Genomic DNA, 16,854 nt, shown 5'->3' on the forward strand with positions numbered 1-16,854 from the left:
AGATCAGTGGTTCTCAAAGTCGGTCCGCCACTTGTTCAGGGAAAGCCCCTGGCAGGCCGGGCTGGTTTGTTTACCTGCTGCGTCCGCAGGTTCGGCTGATTGCGGCTCCCACTGGCTGTGGTTCGCTGTTCCAGGCCAATGGGGGCTGTGGGAAGCAGTGCGGGCCGAGGGATGTGCTGGCCGCCCTTTACGCAGCCCCCATTGGCCTGGAGTGGCAAACCACGGCCAGTGGGAGCTGCAATCAGCCGAACCTGCGGACGCAGCAGGTAAACAAACTGGCCTGGCTCACTAGGGGCTTTCCCTGAACAAGCGGTGGACCGACTTTGAGAACCACTGATTTAGATGTCACCCAAGCAGTACCCCCTCGGAGGTGGATAGGAGTTCACGGATGAGTAGACTGCAATACAGCTCTGCCGAATCCAGCGTCATCTCTGGCCTGCTGAGTGATGGCATAGTGGACCATGAACAGAAAACTATATACACTATAATACAAGAATTAATGACATCGTACAAACAAGAGAGCAGCTGTGCTAGCTGAAGCAGCAACAGTTCCAGCACCGTCACTAGCGGCAAGAAGGAACTGAGTGTGGTGGGAGCTGGCAGCGCCCAATGTACAGCGGTATATGCGCGCCACTCCAGGGGGCGCCAGAACTGGTCTCCTACAGATACTGCTGAGGGAAAAAACTTCCGGCACCGGTGCATGTGGCGAGCACACACACTTAAGTCAAATGGATATGAGCAAGCACTCAAATAAGAACTGTTCCTACTGACCTTTCGTCTTCTTAGCTGATAAAGAACTACCAGGCCCTCGTGTTTTCACTGGATGTGAACAGATCCACCTGGAGGGCTCCCTAGATATCAGCTGCAACAATTCTTGCTTAAGGACCACTTTCAGTAATGTATCTGCCAGCAGCTTTTTAGTCTGCATTTTTGTCCATTGTATCTTATGTTGATCAGACAGATAGAGGCTATGTGATCTTGTGCCCACTTGCTGATTTATGTATGCCACAGTCATTCTGCTGTGTGCTTGAGGCAAGATGTTCTCCTTTCTCAAATGATCCTGGAAACCCTGAAAAATTATCATGACCAATTCTCACCTCTGGGAAGTTGATGTTCGGGAGCATTTCTGACAACATTTCCTGTACATCATGGCAGCCCAAGTAAGCTCACCATCCTGCAAGGTTGCCACATCTGCGGTCAGGACTTTGGCGTACACATTGTGAATAGAGAATGCTACCATCCCATGGTTCTTCTGTTTTCCCAAACTGGGGGATATAATTACTCTAGATGGCATCTTTAATTTGCTCTGCATCTCTCTTTGGGAATGGTCCCAGGACTTTTAAGGGAAATCCCTGAAACTCTCTCATGAATTGTCTTGCCCATGGAGTAATCTTTATGCAAGTTACCTGAAAACAGGGCCGCCCAGAGGGGGGGGCAAGAGGGGCAATTTGCCCCAGGCCCCGCGTCCCGCAGGGGCCCCCACGAGTGTTTTCCGGGGCCCCTGGAGTGTTTCCCGTCTTCCCGCGGCTCCGGTTGAGCTCCCGCAGGCATGCCTGCGGCAGGTCGACCGGAGCCCAGGACGAGTGGACCTGCCGCAGGCATGACTGCGGAGGGGGCGCTCGTCCCGCGGCTCGGCTGGACCTCCCGCAGGCATGACTGCGGCAGGTCAAGCGGAGCCGCGGGACCACGGCACCCGCCGCAGTCATGCCTGCGGCAGGTCCACTCGTCCCGGGCTCCGGTCGACCTGCCGCAGGCATGCCTGCGGGAGCTCAACCGGAGCCAAATGCCGCCCCCCAGGGAAAGGGCCGCCCCACGCGCCTGCTTGGCACGCTGGGGTCTAGAGCCGCCCCTGAGCGGGGGGCCCCCGCCGCCAAAGACCCCGGGCCCCCGGAATTCTCTGGGCGGCCCTGCCTGAAAATCTAGGTGTTAAAGGCAAAACAAATGAATGATATTCTAATGCAGGACACCTGATCAGGTTCTTCTTGAAACTTTGCTCTATCAGAAAAACTGACTCTTCTTGTGTCTATTACGAAGCCAAGGTGGACGGCCCTCTAAGAAGAGAACAAGGAGCTCTTCTTTCCATGTATTATAAACCCAAAAGGCACAGAGGAGTTGCAGAGTTTTATGCCATGACTCCTTCTCAATCAACATTAGGGAGTATGAAGAGGGCGTAAGCAGAATTTAATGACTTGCTAACTGAGCCTTTCCCCATTTTTGTAAGTCTCCTATTCCTTCACAATGACTTGTTCGAAGGGGGAGTGAAGGTAGATAGAAAATTTCGTCTTGGGTTTGGATGAGCGTTATTTACCCTTGGACTTGGTTGCTTTTTTTTTCCTGATGAAATCTCGATGGTGGCACCACCTTTCTCCCCATTGTCTTAAATGCATATGGAGGAAAGAATTTCTTCTAATCTCTGGCATGGTGTTACCATGGTGTGAAGCTGACAATTCTCTTTTTCAGGGGATCAGATAGAACCTAATGGAATAAGATGAGTATCTGAAAGGCTTCTTGGCATTTTGTGTGTTTTCTGGTCTTTGGAGACTTTTTGCTCCTTTTGCCTCTTAGAGGATTTTCCCTCGCATCTGAGGATCTGTCCTAATTGATGCTCCCATTTCAGAGATAACTCATAGGGATGGCTTTGAGTCCCTGTATTACCCCCGTTCTCCAATGTACAACGGGAGAGGAAAAGCAGATCATCCCCTAAAGGAACCCAGATCATTGAGGAAGGACCTGGCTGCTGGATCCCAAGAAGGACTGACCCACCATTGCAAAGGTATATCTGGACGTGCCTTGAGTGGTGTGGGAGGACAAAAAGCCCCAATGTGCTGTCCTTTATGATCTTTCTGCTGACAAAACAAGAGTCTTTAAGCTGGGAGCAACTATGGCAAAGCTCCTTCTTGTGGCTCCTGAGAGGGCCTCCTCTCAAATGGGGTACCTCTTGGCCTTTCATCTGGGCTTTTTGACCTACTACACTGAGGAGATAGGAACAAATGGAAGAAATGAGGTCAGCACGTGGCCTTAGAGGATATAATCCTCAAAATAATTTCATCACCTAGGTGAAGGATAGAGGGAGGGAGAATACATCTCATTTCTGCCCCAAAATGTAGCTTTAAAAGTAAACATGGTAATGGAATAGGCAGGAATGATGGGTCAACTCTGTATGCATGGCCTAAGGCAGATAATCTGGCATGAGGCTGAAAGTGATGTGACAAAGCCTTAGAGCCCCCTGGAAAAGTATGAACTGCTTTCAGTATGATTCAAAGGGAGATGCAGCCCAAATCTCTCAGACTGGGGGGAAAGGTCATGATCCACAAACGTAATGTTCCTGTAACAGTAGCGCAGCTAGCAGGAGAGCAGGGCAGCAGCCACTCCCCCACTGAGCACAAGTGGTGCCTTTTCAATTTTTACTCACCCGGCGGCGCTCCAGGTCTTCGGCGGCGGGCCCTTCACTAACTCCAGGTATCTTTGGCGGCACTGAAGGACCCGCCGCCAAAATGCCGCTGAAGACTTGCGGAGAGAGTGAAGGTCCCGCCGCCGAGGTGCCAACGAAGACCCGGCGCACCACCCCATCAGTAAAAGCGCCGCAAGGTGAGTAAAAGTGCCGCAGCAGGTGGCACCTTTTTTTTTTTGCTGCCCCCTGTTCCCTCCACCTGGCTACACCACTGTCCTGGTAAGCCTTACTGCTAAAGCTAAACTTTAAACACTAGCAAAATTTAATTATAGATGAATACTTTGATATCCAGTATTCCTGTCAAACATAGGAGGCCCATTGCAATGTTAGATTTGGTTGGCAACCTCAAAAGAAACTGGAAGTCAAAACAAAAAAGCTAAGCTGATGGGTTGAATGATTCAGGGGACAATGCTACACAGTACTTTTCACTCCCCAGTTTCTTTGTAAACTCAAAGCTTATGTGTCATTCTTAATTTGTATTTATATATTGCGGTGCCATAAATGTGTCTATAGAACAGGCTTCAGATGTGCAAAGAGCTTTTACCAGGAAGAAAGTAAACAGTGAATAAATGGAATAAAAAGTAGAGATATGAAATACTGAATAAAGATAATAAATACAAACTGAAAGTGTCTTTTCAATCTAACCAATATGTCAGGGAAATAAAGACCACTGAAGTCTGCAGTATTAGAATGTATAAAAAAGTTTAAGGCACACCCAGATAACCATCAACAAATTCTTCAAGAAGAGTCAAGATTTTTCAATTTAACGTACTGCTGACAAATTTACACAGTATTTTAAACAAAGACTTAATTGTATAGCAAATAATTAAAGGCTATTTTTCAAAACAGTTGATAATATAGTCTCCTCTCAATTAAATGAATGTAATGACTTACTAAGTATTCTACTTAAAGGGTGGAGGGATAGGCCTGAAACGTATGTTAGAAATAAATTGTTTTAGATATACACTTACATATAAATGAAAGAAATATATGTACCAGTGTTTCAAACAGTCACTTAAAGTTAGTTTGCTAAAAATGTATATGATGAATCTTAGCTACAATATATGAAAAATAAAAATCATTTACTTAAATCATAATAAAAACTGTGTGATACAATAAATATTACTACTTAATATACAATTATATCCACTAATTATTAGAACATCTTTACTCAGGTTTAACGGTGGTGCAATAGATATACAGAACACTTATTTACCCCACAGCTGGGGTAATACATTATTTTTTGTCAAGGTTCAAATTTCTTGGTCAAGGTATACTCAAGATCCAGACACCTACCCAACTCCCCTCACTGTACCTCCTGATTGCACACCCAATTGCCTGCCAGCTCCCCCATCTGACCTGACAGTAGGGTGACCTTATTTCCCTAAACTGAAAATGGGATGCACACGGCTGATTGAGCCACCTGGCGTTGCCATGCCCCCTCTCCCCCCAGATTTGCCCTTGCTCTGTGCCCCCAGTTGAGCCAAGTAGCAGAGATGTGGGCAGGGGGGAAAGGAATTGATACGGGCTGGGATATGTGCAGCAAAGCAGGGTGTGAACGTGTGTGAGTACTTCTGAGCTCAGAGCCAGGCGGAGAAGCTGTTGGACTATGATCCAGCTAGCAGGGCGATGCCCCTTTGGGGATTGGGATAGCAGAGGAGCAGGAAAGAGACTCTGGTAGTTGGAGGAAACAAGGAGACTCCAGACAGTAGCCGTCGGGAGATGTGGGGAGGCCAGGAAGTGGCAGAAGCGGATGACTAGAGGCAGCCTGGGGAGGGAAAAAGGCCAGTTGGGGCAGGAGGAGGCTCCGTGGACTAGCCCCGAAGGATGGGGGTGGGAAGGACACAAGGCCAGGGTGGGGACACCGGGGACCGCTCAGGGATGGGTGGCACAAGGCTAGGTGGGAGGACTCCAGGGGGGTCCTGTGCTGCGCTCAGTGCCCCAGCACAAATGGATGCTGCAGGACCCTGTCAGGCACTTACCAGCCGGGTTGCCAGGTAGGGCCCAAGGCCACCAAGTTGCTGCTCCATAGCCCAGCTAGCCCCGCTGTCTCCAGGGAAAGCAGAGAAGAATTTGAATTAGGGCCTGGACAGCACTGCCCTCTGATTGAGCTGCAGAGTGAGCACGTGACACCCCATCACTCCCTGATTGGGCGGACAGGGCGTAATGGAGACACAATAGGCTGCTCACGGGGGGTATGTGTGGGGAGTGGAGATATCCCCCAAAACGTCACCACTTCCCCCTCACATTCCTGCACTACCGCCAGTGTGGCTGCGGCTGCACAAGCAGCCGCCCAAGGACACACTGTACCTTGAAGCCCAGCCCAGCTGTTAGCCCCCTGCTGGGGCTGGGGAGCAGGCATGGCTCCAGCCCTGACTCAGCTTCAGCCTGTACGGTCCACTGAAAAAGTGTCTGACAGTCCAGACTTGACCCTCGGTCCACCTATTGACTACCTCTGCCATACAGTAACTGTGGTTCTTTGACATGTTATCATCATGTTGGATCCCATGGTACATGTGCATGCGCCTGATGTCCACAAGCTCAGTGTCTTTTGAATACCAATTGCCATGGGGGTTGGGCATGTGCTTTGTGCTTCCTCACACTACTGTGTGAGGGCACAAAGGATGGAGTGGTCATGAGTCTCCCCCAGTCCCCTTGCAATTCATGCAAATGTAGGTTCTCTGACTGTAAGGCCAATTCCTAAATCGCCATTTTATTTTACCAGAGTTGTTGTTTGGCCTCCATGTTGGTACTCCTTCTTGCTTGTTAAGTTGGTGCCCTTTTCAAACTAAGGCGGTAACTGATCATATGTAACAAGTGTAATCTGCCTAGAGACAGGAAGTTATATAAGGACTGAGCACACAGCACTCCGTGCTGTCCGCCCCAGTGGCAGCCAAGTACCTAGTGTGTGTGATCCAAGTGGAGACATCAAGTCAAGACTGAAAGATCATATAAGAAGACCAGAAGACCTATTTACCTGTTGTTCTCAATCATTCCTGATTTCCTGAGCTGTTCCTGTGTATTCCCAAGTCCCTGTCTCATGTTCCTGAGTCCTTGCATGATCCTGTTCTGTCCCATGTTCGCCAGAGACATGGTGATGTAATAGTTTTCTTGCTTTGTTGTATACCTACCAATCATCTGTATTGCTTGGGTTCCTTGGCTTCAGGCCTATTTGTTTGTTAACATCCAAATGCTTTATTGCTTGTTCACTGTTATTGGTTGTGGAATCCTTTGTTTAATAAACCTTGCTCTGTTTGCACCTTTACATTTGCCTTCTAGTACTTTGAGAGTCATCATCACCTGCAGTGATAGATACGGGAAGAGAGGCGCGGATCTGGTCAACCTGCTAGAGGATTTGTGTTGTAACAGTAACTTGAATAGCCGGTTAACATGACCAGTGGGTAAGTACGTAACAGGCCTTTGAGAAACTTCAATACCTGCAGGAGAGACAAGACCAAGAGCAGCAGTATAGGATGATAGCAAGAGGAAATAGTTGCAATGAGGACCTGAATGGAGCTGAACAAAAAGCCGGAACACTTTAAACACAAAAAGAAATCAAGGATCTTCAGGATCAGTGCCGGCATCAAGTCCAGATTGTGTTGGGCTGCCCATAAAGAGAACCCCTTCCATTTTGAGGAATAAATCCTTCTTTCAGACAGGTCTTTCTGCGCTGGATCAAGATCTCTTTCAAAGGTACAGAGCCAGCCAACATCCATGAACTCAGATGAAATGTCTTCAGGTTGCGGTGCTGTGGTTCTGTGATATCAGGTGCAGACATTCTGGGAACCGGCAAAACTGTCCCAGCCAGTAGGGAGCTGCAAGAATGAGCATGGCTTTGACCTGCTTGATTTTTGGATTTCATCTTGGGAATCAGGGGAATGGATATAGGAGGCTTCAATTCCACAGCAGAAGGAAGGCACCCAGAAATGAACACTGGCTCATGCCCCGTTTGCAGCAAAAGTTCTGAAACTTGATGTTCTTCTTGGTGGTGAACAGGTCTACTGTGGGAATCCCCATCGATGAAATACCAGCTAAATGATTAATCTGATTTTATTTAGTTTACTAAACAACAATAGTGACAGAATTCTGTCCTCAAGAAAATAAGCTCTCACTGACATAAGAACAGCCATACTGGGTCAGACCGAAGGTCCATCTAGCCCAGTATCCTGTCTCCTGACAGTGGCCAATGCCAGGTGCCCCAGAGGGAATGAACAGAACAGGTAATCATCAAGTGATCCATTCCCTGTCACCCATTCCCAGCTTCTGGCAAACAGAGGCTAGGGACACCACCTCTGTCCATCCTGGCTAATAGCCCTTGATGGACCTATCCTCCATTAATTTATGTAATTCTTTTTTGAACCCTGTTATAGTCTTGGCCTTCATAACATCCTCTGGCAGAGAGTTCCACAGGTTGACTGCGTAGTGTGAAGAAATACTTCCTTTTGTTTGTTTTAAACCTGCTGCCTATTAATTTCATTTGGCGGCCCTTAGTTCTTGTGTTACGAGGAATAGTAAATAACACTTCCTTATTTACTTCACACTAGTCATGATTTTATAGAACTCTATACTCCCCCCTTACTCATCTCTTTTCCAAGCTGAAAAGTCCCAGTCTTATTAATCTCTCCTCATACAGAAGCAATTCCATACCCCTAATAATTTTTGTTGCCCATTTCTGAACCTTATCCAATTCCAATATATCTTTTTTGAGATGGGGTGACCACATCTGCACACAGTATTCAAGATGTGGGCGTACCATGGATTTATATAGAGGCAATATGATATTTTCTACCTTATTATTTATCCCTTTCTTAATGATTCCCAACATTTTGTGTGCTTTTTTTGACTGCCGCTGCACACTGAGTGGATATTTTCAGAGAACTATCCACAATGACTCTGAGATCTCTTTCTTGAGTGGCAACAGATAATTTAGACCCCATTCTTTTATATGTAGAGTTGGGATTCTGTTTTCCAATGTGCATTACTTTTCATTTATCAACACTGAATTTCATCTGCCATTTTCTTGCCCAGTCATCCAGATTTGAGAGATGCTTTTGTAGCTCTTTGCAGTCTGCTTGGGACTTAACTTTCTTGAATAGTTTTGTATCCTCTTCAAATTTTGCCACTTCATTGTTTGCCCCTTTCCCCAGATCATTTATGAATATGTTGAATAGGACTGGTCCCAGTATAGACCCCGGGGGGACACCACTAATTACCTATCTCCATTCTGAAAACTTACCATTTATTCCTACCTTTGTTTCCTATCTTTTAACCAGTTACTGATCCATGAGGACCTTCCCTCTTATCTGATGACAGCTCACTTTGCTTAAGAGCCTTTGGTGAGGGACCTTGTCAAACAGGATAAGAGACTATTTTTTCATAGTTCACTTGGAGGGCTGGCTGAGGCAATACGGAGAATGCATATTGAAGGCTTACCATTGTTGTCTACTGGGATCTGAGCAACACATCTTGAAGAACAACAGTTACAATGGTGAGTAACCATCTTTTCTTCTTCAAGTGATTGCTCATATGCATTCCAGTTAGGTGATTCCCAAGCCTTACCTAGGCGGTGGGGTCGGAGAGAGACGTGGCAGAGTGTAAGACTGCTGAGCCGAAGGCTGCATCGTCTCTGGATTGTTGTACCAATGCGTAGTGGGAAGCAAAGGTGTGAACTGAAGACCAGGTAGCCGCCCAACAGATTTCCTGGATGGGGACATGGGCCAGGAAGGTGGCAGAAGAGCCTGTGCTCTTGTGGAGTGAGCAGTAATGTGGCTAGCCTGAACGTGAGCGAGCTCGTAGCATGTCTTGATACAGGATGTCACCCAAGACGAGATCCACTGGGATAAGACTGGCATGCCCTTCATTAGGTCCGCCACTGCCACAAAGAGCTGGGGCGAACGTCGAAAGGGTTTCGTCCGCTCTATATAAAAGGCTAGAGCCCTACGGACATCCAAAGTATGAAGGTGCTGTTCCCGGCGCGATGAGTGTGGTTTTGGGAAGAAAACCAGGAGGAAGATGTCCTGGTTTACATGAAAAGCAGACACCACCTTGGGGAGGAAGGAGAGGTGTGGACGGAGGTGCACCTTGTCTTTGTGGAAGATCGTATAAGGCGGTCCCGCCGTCAGGGCGCGGAGTTCTGAGACTCGCCTCGCCGAAGTGATAGCGACGAGGAAGGCTGTCTTCCAAGAGAGATATAAAAGGGAACACGTGGCCACAGGCTCGAAAGGGGGCCCCGTAAGTTTGGCTAAGACCAGGTTTAAGTCCCAGGTAGGGGCCGGGCGCCGGATCTGTGGGTACAACCGTTCTAGTCCCTTAAGGAACCGGGAAACCATCTGGTTAGAAAAGATAGAACGGCCGCCCTCGCTGGGTCGGAAGGCCGAGATGGTTGCCAGGTGCACCTTTAAGGAGGGACCAAAGGTAGTCCAATATCTTTGGGATAGACACCAGATGAGGATCGCAGCCGTTCTGATTGCACCAGAGGGCGAAACGCTTCCACTTGGCGAGGTAAGTCGACCTAGTGGAAGGTTTCCTGCTCCCCAGAAGCACATGCTGTACTGCAGCAGAACAACTCCGCTCCGCCTGAGTCAACCACGCAGGAACCATGCCGTGAGGTGAAGGGACTGCAGGTCCGGGTGGTGAAGCCTGCCAAAGTCCTGCGTTATGAGATCCGGCCATAGCGGCAGGGGAATTGGCTCTGCCACTGATAGATCGAACAGCAGGTTATACCAATGCTGCCTCGGCCATGCTGGAGCAATGAGAATAAGGTTGGCTCTGTCCCTCCGGAGCTTGAGCAGCACTCTGTGAATGAGGGGAAACGGTGGAAAGGCATAAAACAGGTGTCTCGTCCACGGGAGGAGAAAGGCGTCTGAGAGAGCGCCCGGGGAGCGTCCCTGGTAGGAGCAGAACACGTGGCAATTCCTGTTCTCTCTGGAGGCAAAGAGGTCTACTTGGGGAAAGCCCCACCTCCGGAAAACTGTATGGATGACATCGGGACGGATCGACCATTCGTGAGACAGGAATGACCTGCTGAGGCGATCTGCCAGGGTGTTCTGTACTCCTGGGAGAAAAGACGCTACTAAATGAATAGAATGGGCTATGCAGAAGTCCCACAGTTGGATGGCTTCTTGACAAAGTAGGGAGGAACGCGCCCCCCCCTGCTTGTTTATGTAGAACATTGTCGTCATGTTGTCCGTGAACACGGACACACAGCGGCCTTGTAGATGGACTCGGAACGTCTGGCACACCAGGCGGACTGCCCTCAGCTCCCTGATGTTGATATGTAAGGCCAGCTCGTGGGGTGACCAGACGCCTTGAGTGTGTAGGTCCCCGAGGTGGGCACCCCAACCCAGAGATGATGCGTCCGTGATCAGCGCCACTGAGGGTTGGGGAGGGTGGAACGGTAACCCCTGCGCAGACTACCGCGGGGTCCAACCACCAAGTGAGGGAGTCGAGGATCGACCTGGGGATCGTGATCACCGAGTCTATATTGTCACTGTGCGGGCGGTATAGTGATGCGAGCCATGTTTGGAAACTCCGAAGCCGGAGTTTCGTGTACAGGGTCACGAAAGTGCATGAGGCCATGTGGCTGAGGCAGGTGCGCACTGATGTTGTCGGGAAGGATTGGAAGCTTCGAATGATCAAAGACATGGCCTAAAACCGAGGCAGAGGGAGGCAGGCCCTGGCCAGATTGGAGTCCAGAACTGCTCCGATAAATTCTATCCTCTGCGTTGGAGTCAATGTAGACTTTTCGGCGTTGACCATAAGGCCCAGCCTGCCGAAGAGGTCTGTGACTACACGCATGGGCTGAGACACCTGCAGTTGGGAAGTCCCGCAAACCAGCCAGTCGTCGAGGTACAGGTAGACGTGTATTCGACGGCGGCGGAGGGCCGCAGCGACCACAGCCATGCACTTGGTGAAGACCCTCAGCGCCGTAGAGAGGCCAAAGGGGAGCACCGTGAATTGGTAGTGCTGGTGGTTGACGACAAAGCGAAGGTAGTGTCGATGTGGCGGGTAAATGGCAATGTGGAAGTACGCGTCCTTCATATCGAGGGTGGCATACCAGTCTCCCGGATCCAGGGAAGGGATAATGGTCCCCAGGGTTACCATGCGGAACTTGAGCTTTACCATAAATCTGTTGAGCTCTCGCAGGTCTAGGATTGGTTGCAGACCTTCCTTTGCCTTGGGGATTAGGAAGTAGCGGGAATAAAAACTCCTGCCCCTCATGCCTTCTGGCACCTCCTCTGTGACACCCAAACTCAAGAGAGTCTCGACCTCTTGCAAGAGGAATTGCTCGTGAGAGGGGTGGGTAGAGTGGGTGGGAGGGAGGGGGAGAAACAAATTGGAGGTGGTATCCCGCTTCCACCGTGCGGAGGACCCAGCTGTCGGAGGTTATCTGGGACCAGGAAGGGAGGAAATGGGAGAGACGGTTGGAAAAAGATGGGGAAGGATCCAGTAGGGAAACTGGTGGGTTGTCCTCGGGCGTCCCATCAAAAGTTCTGCTTCGACTCCGAAGATGGTTTTGGTGGCGGTTGGGCTTGGTTTCCCTGGTTGCCCGATTGTCTCCGCCGGTTCACCCTGCCACGATGCCTGGTGTCTTGTCGCGGCCTGGGTTGATTATAGGGGCGGTACGGCTGGGGCCGGAAGGACCTACGTTGGGTTACCGGAGTGTGCATGCCCAACGAGCGCATTGTAATGCGGTTGTTCTTGAGGCTCTGCAGTCTTGGGTCGGTTTTCTCTTAAAAGAGACCCTGGCCGTCAAAGGGCAAATCCTGAATCGTTTGCTTCAATTCAGGTGGGAGAGTCGAAGCTTGGAGCCAGGATATGTGCCTCATTGTTATGCCAGAGGCCAGGGTTCTGGCCGCCGAGTCCGCTGAATCCAGGGAGGCCTGGAGGGCAGTTCTGGCTACTTTTTTACCCTCTTCCAAAAGGGCCGTGAACTCTGTACGGGAGTCTTGAGACACCCATGTATTAAAGCTGTAGCGGCTGAGAAGGGCCTGCTGGTTGGCCACCCTAAGTTGAAGGCCGCCAGCCAAGTAGATCTTACGGCCTAGAAGGTCCATGCACTTCGCCTTAGGAGCCGGCGCTTGCTGGCCATGTCGTTCCCGTTCATTGACGGATTGAACTACCAGTGAGCAGGGAGGAGGGTGGGTTGGCTCTGATATTCATAGCCCTTTGACGGGACCATGTATTTTCTTTCCACTCCCCGAGCCTTCGGTGGGATGGAGGCCAGGGACTGCCATATGGTATCGGCATTGTTTTGAATGGTACGTATGAACGGCAGGGCCACTCGGAGGGGGGCATCCGCCATCAATATGTCCACCACTGGGTCCTCTGCTTCTGCTACCTCCTCAACCGGCAGGTTCATATTTTGAGCTACCCTCCTCAACAAGTCCTGATGCGCCCAAAGGTCAATAGGAGGAGGACCCGAGGAGGATGTTCCTGCAACTGCCTCATCAGGTGAGGAGGAGGAGGAGAGGCCCGGTACCAAGGGGTCCTGTGGTGGGTCAGTGAGCGGCGGAACAGCCTCTGCAGCGAGAGGAGCTTCAGGTTCCTCAGAAGCCAGTGGTGCCTCGTCAGTGGTCGTGGGAGGAGGCCTGCTAACCGTGGCTTCTGGAGCTCGATGGTCAGAGGGGCCTGAGCGTTGAGCCGCGAATGGGGCACCTTGCACTTCGTGGTATGCCCACGGGGTCCAGAAAGCCCATTGAGGAGGGCCTTGGTCTTGGCCTTGAGGCTCGGACTGCTGGTATGCAGCACTGCCGGTGTGGGACGAGACGGATGGTTGTCTCGAAGGCCATGGCGGTGCCGAGAAGCCCTGGGACGGTGCCACCGATTCAGCCGTTCGGTCCCAGGGCGGTACCGAGGAACGGTACCGGTCCTGTCGGTGCCGGGAGTGAGATCGGGACCATCTACCGTGCCGGTGCCGGGAAGTCGACCGGGATCTCGAGTCCCTATGGCGAGAACGGCTGCGGGACGCACAGTACCGAGAGCGGTACCGAGAGCCGGATCGGTGCCGATAACGTCTGTCCGGCGACCGGGATCGTGATTGTCTCCATCGGTACCACGATGGAGAGTGGTACCGGGACTGCGAGCGGTGCCGGGATCGGGACCGGCGTGAGCGGAGACTTCTCCGAGATCGGGATCTGAAGTGACGTTTCTCTTGGTGGTCAGGGGAAGGAGGCCTCATTATGGCCGGTTTGCCAACTGACTTGACGACCCACACCGGCGGCGCCGGGGGTTGAGGCTGTGTCGGCTCCGTCAGCGCAATTAGCTCTCTTGCCATCGAGAAAGTCTCGGGAGTTGAAGGGAGAGCTAGCTCAACCGCAGTGTGGACTGGGGAGCAGTGTGGTACCGGACTCAACGGCCCTTGCGGCGCCGGAGTCGCTTGAACGATTTGCAAATGCGACACTTATCAGGAAGGTGAGACTCTCCTAAGCACTTCAGGCAAGATTCATGAGGGTCTCCAACCGGCATCGGCTTCTGGCAGGCCGAGCACGGCTTAAACCCCGGTGCCTTGGGCATGAGCCCGCACCGGGTCAGGGGAAAAAGGGGCTAGTCCCCCAATCCCCCGGTGAACTATAACACTAACTACAACTAAACTAGTAAACTAACTCTAACTATACTAAAGTTGAACTATATACACAATAAGGTAGAAACAAGAGCGAGAAGCTAGGGTTGTGGAGGACAGCGATGCTGCACTCCACTGTTCCAACAACCGTCACGGGCGGTAAGAAGGAACTGAGGAGCGGATGGGTCGGCAGGGGTATATATCTGGCGCTATAGCGGCGCCACTCCAGGGGGCGCCCAGCCGACCCAGCAAGTGTTGCTAGGGTAAAAATCTTCCGACGAGCGTGCACGCGGCGCACACACACCTAACTGGAATGCATATGAGCAATCACTCGAAGAAGAAATGTGCCTTCCCCACTGCCTCTCCCCCCATCCCTGCTTCCCCTTTTGGCGAGAAGAGCCATTCTCCTCCCCAGCTGCTCCTCGCTCTTCCTCTGCCCCTTGCACATCTCCCCTGTTCTCCCCAAGTGTTTCCCTCTCTTGCTGCGTGGCTGAGAGCCCCCGCTGCTGGAGCAGGCTGACAGCTGGGAGGGATGCTACAGAAACAGTGGCACGAACTCTACTCTGAATATCAGCAACTCCTCAGTGTCAAACACTGCAATCAGCTCTCCGGGTGGAGGGGAGTCGGCTGAGCGCCTTTGTACAGATCTCTCGAGAGCCGCTCCAGCCCCAGTGTGCCAGGTTCCAAAACTCCGGTTTTCAAAGTCCAAACCCCGCCATTCTCAGGCTAGTTCTGACCAGCTTGAAATGGTAAATTTTCATAACCCTGCTATAACACGACTGCATTTATCACAATCGAATTTTCTGGACCCCAATTATCGTGTTATAGCAGGGTTTCACTGTATTTCTCTCCTTTTTTTTTTAAACAGTTTCCAACATGTTTAGTAGCTTTTAGTATTTAGGACAAGCGTTTCATATAAACATTTTGGGCCAGATTCTGACAGGCTCTTACATATGTGCACAGAAAGGTGAGGGGAGAGGAAAGAGTACACAAAAAACCTCCTCACTCTCTTCGCATCCCACACACAAGCCTTGTCATAAATTATATTTCCTGACTTCGTAGTGCAGCGACTGGTCTCTCCTAGTGTTCTGGTGAGCAAACACCACCCCAAAAGGAACACGCACCTGTTCTCCTTTTGCATTAGTCTGCAAGGCAAGACCAGTATGCAAGGGCTAGCATGCTACACCCAGTGAAAAGGTGTAGTAGCAGGCATGGAGGAATTCTACCTGCTGCTGCAATTAAATCATTATGGACTTTATCATTCCTGTCTGGCAGTTTCATGCTGGAATGGTATGGAGTTGTCACATCCCATGGGGATCTCCAGGAGAAAAATTTGGTTTCCAAAAGGCTTATTTCCATTGGGATCGCCCTATCCAGTAGATAGTTTTACACTGATGTAATTGTGATGACTGACTTATTTTATCTTGTCTCTGATTTGTTACTGTTTGCATGCACTGTAAGTAATTTATAATTTAAAAGTGTCTTCCACTGTGGAATATCTGCAAGCTATTTGTATTATCAACATTAAAATCTCACCTTCCCCACCCTCCGCCCTTTTTTTTTTTTTTAATTGTAGAGAGAAAGTGTATTCATGAAATTCAGGGGGCTAAATTTTCACCTTTTATAAATGGAAATACTTTCAGAGGAGACTTTAAAAACAGAGGTTCTGTCTAGCACACATGAACATTAAAGATCTCATGGCACTTGTTGCAAGAACAGAGGTTTGCATCAGTGAATTCAATCAAAATTCTCACATGCCCATCCACACAGCTCCTCTCCACAGGATACTGTTGGTCAGTGTGTCAATTGGTTGCTAACATCCACTTCAAATATGGTTACATTTCTGAGGTGCTTTGTGGTGTAAAAACACCTTAAGAATCTATCAGGACAAGATGTTCTACAATCTACAGCATATTATATGAATGTAAGACATATTATATCATGACATATTTCTTATCAAAATGAATATGTTGTTAAGTCTGTGAAGATTATCATGTGCTATGCATTTATTATTACTAAATGTAAACATCACAAAGACCTATTCTGAAATACCTACCTAAACAAATAGTATTTAACACATTTAATTTATGGCCAGTGTGGGAAAACCCTATAGACGGTCACAGGCAGTAGGGGGTGGACAGAAGCAGCTCACATTTTCTTTGTGCCTCTCATCAATCCCCTACCCAGAGAAATTAGAAAATAACCCACATAACTGCAGTCCTTGCCAGAAGGCATAGAGAGGAGTCACAATCATAGTCCATTCCTCTCCATAACAGATGAAGGAGAATGCATGCATGCACGAAGAAGTGGGGCATCAGTCACAGTCCCCCATACACCTGAAAACTTTGAGACCTATAGTTCCTAGAGCTCTCACTAGAGTGGATTTCTGCATTGCCCCCAATATAGGGTTGTGATTTAATGCCACTTCATTATCAATACCTCTCACTAAATAACCTTAAGGATATTAAGATATAGCTAAAAAAATGTACAGAGAATTAACTTAATTTTAGGGAAGAAGGGAAATTGTAGCACAATGTCCATACTTACCTCTGAGTTTGAGCCACCATCATATGCACTGGTAGCCAATCGGGCCAAGTTGCATAAATGTTGAAACAGGTTTAGACCAGTCATACTAATAGTTTCAGGTTTTAGCTGCGGCATCTAAATAAAATAAATGTGCCTTAGTATGAAAAGAAAATTGATAATGATAGAGATGGCAATGATTTCAGGGCATTTATTCTCTCAAAACACACAAGAACTTCACTGCCACCCCGAAACAGACTTAAAAATTGTAAGGTCAGTCAAATTTTGTTTTAGCAAGATGTGAATCTCTTTGTACTGT

At 49.4% G+C, this 16,854-nt stretch overlaps 1 protein-coding gene across 6 annotated transcripts in view; it reads right to left on the reverse strand.

Annotated features, from left to right (window-relative positions):
- The window catches only part of USP34 (ubiquitin specific peptidase 34), a 310,790-nt gene that overhangs the window by 158,870 nt on the left and 135,066 nt on the right, over positions 1-16,854 (reverse strand). For all 6 annotated transcript variants that reach the window (XM_039529334.1, XM_039529332.1, XM_039529335.1 and 3 more), the window contains one exon: positions 16,560-16,673. In XM_039529334.1, the coding sequence (XP_039385268.1) occupies positions 16,560-16,673 (114 nt within the window). The remainder of the gene's footprint in view (positions 1-16,559; positions 16,674-16,854) is intronic.

This window comes from Mauremys reevesii, linkage group 3 (genome assembly GCF_016161935.1).
Source record: "Mauremys reevesii isolate NIE-2019 linkage group 3, ASM1616193v1, whole genome shotgun sequence".
In the NCBI taxonomy this organism is placed as follows: domain Eukaryota; kingdom Metazoa; phylum Chordata; order Testudines; family Geoemydidae; genus Mauremys; species Mauremys reevesii.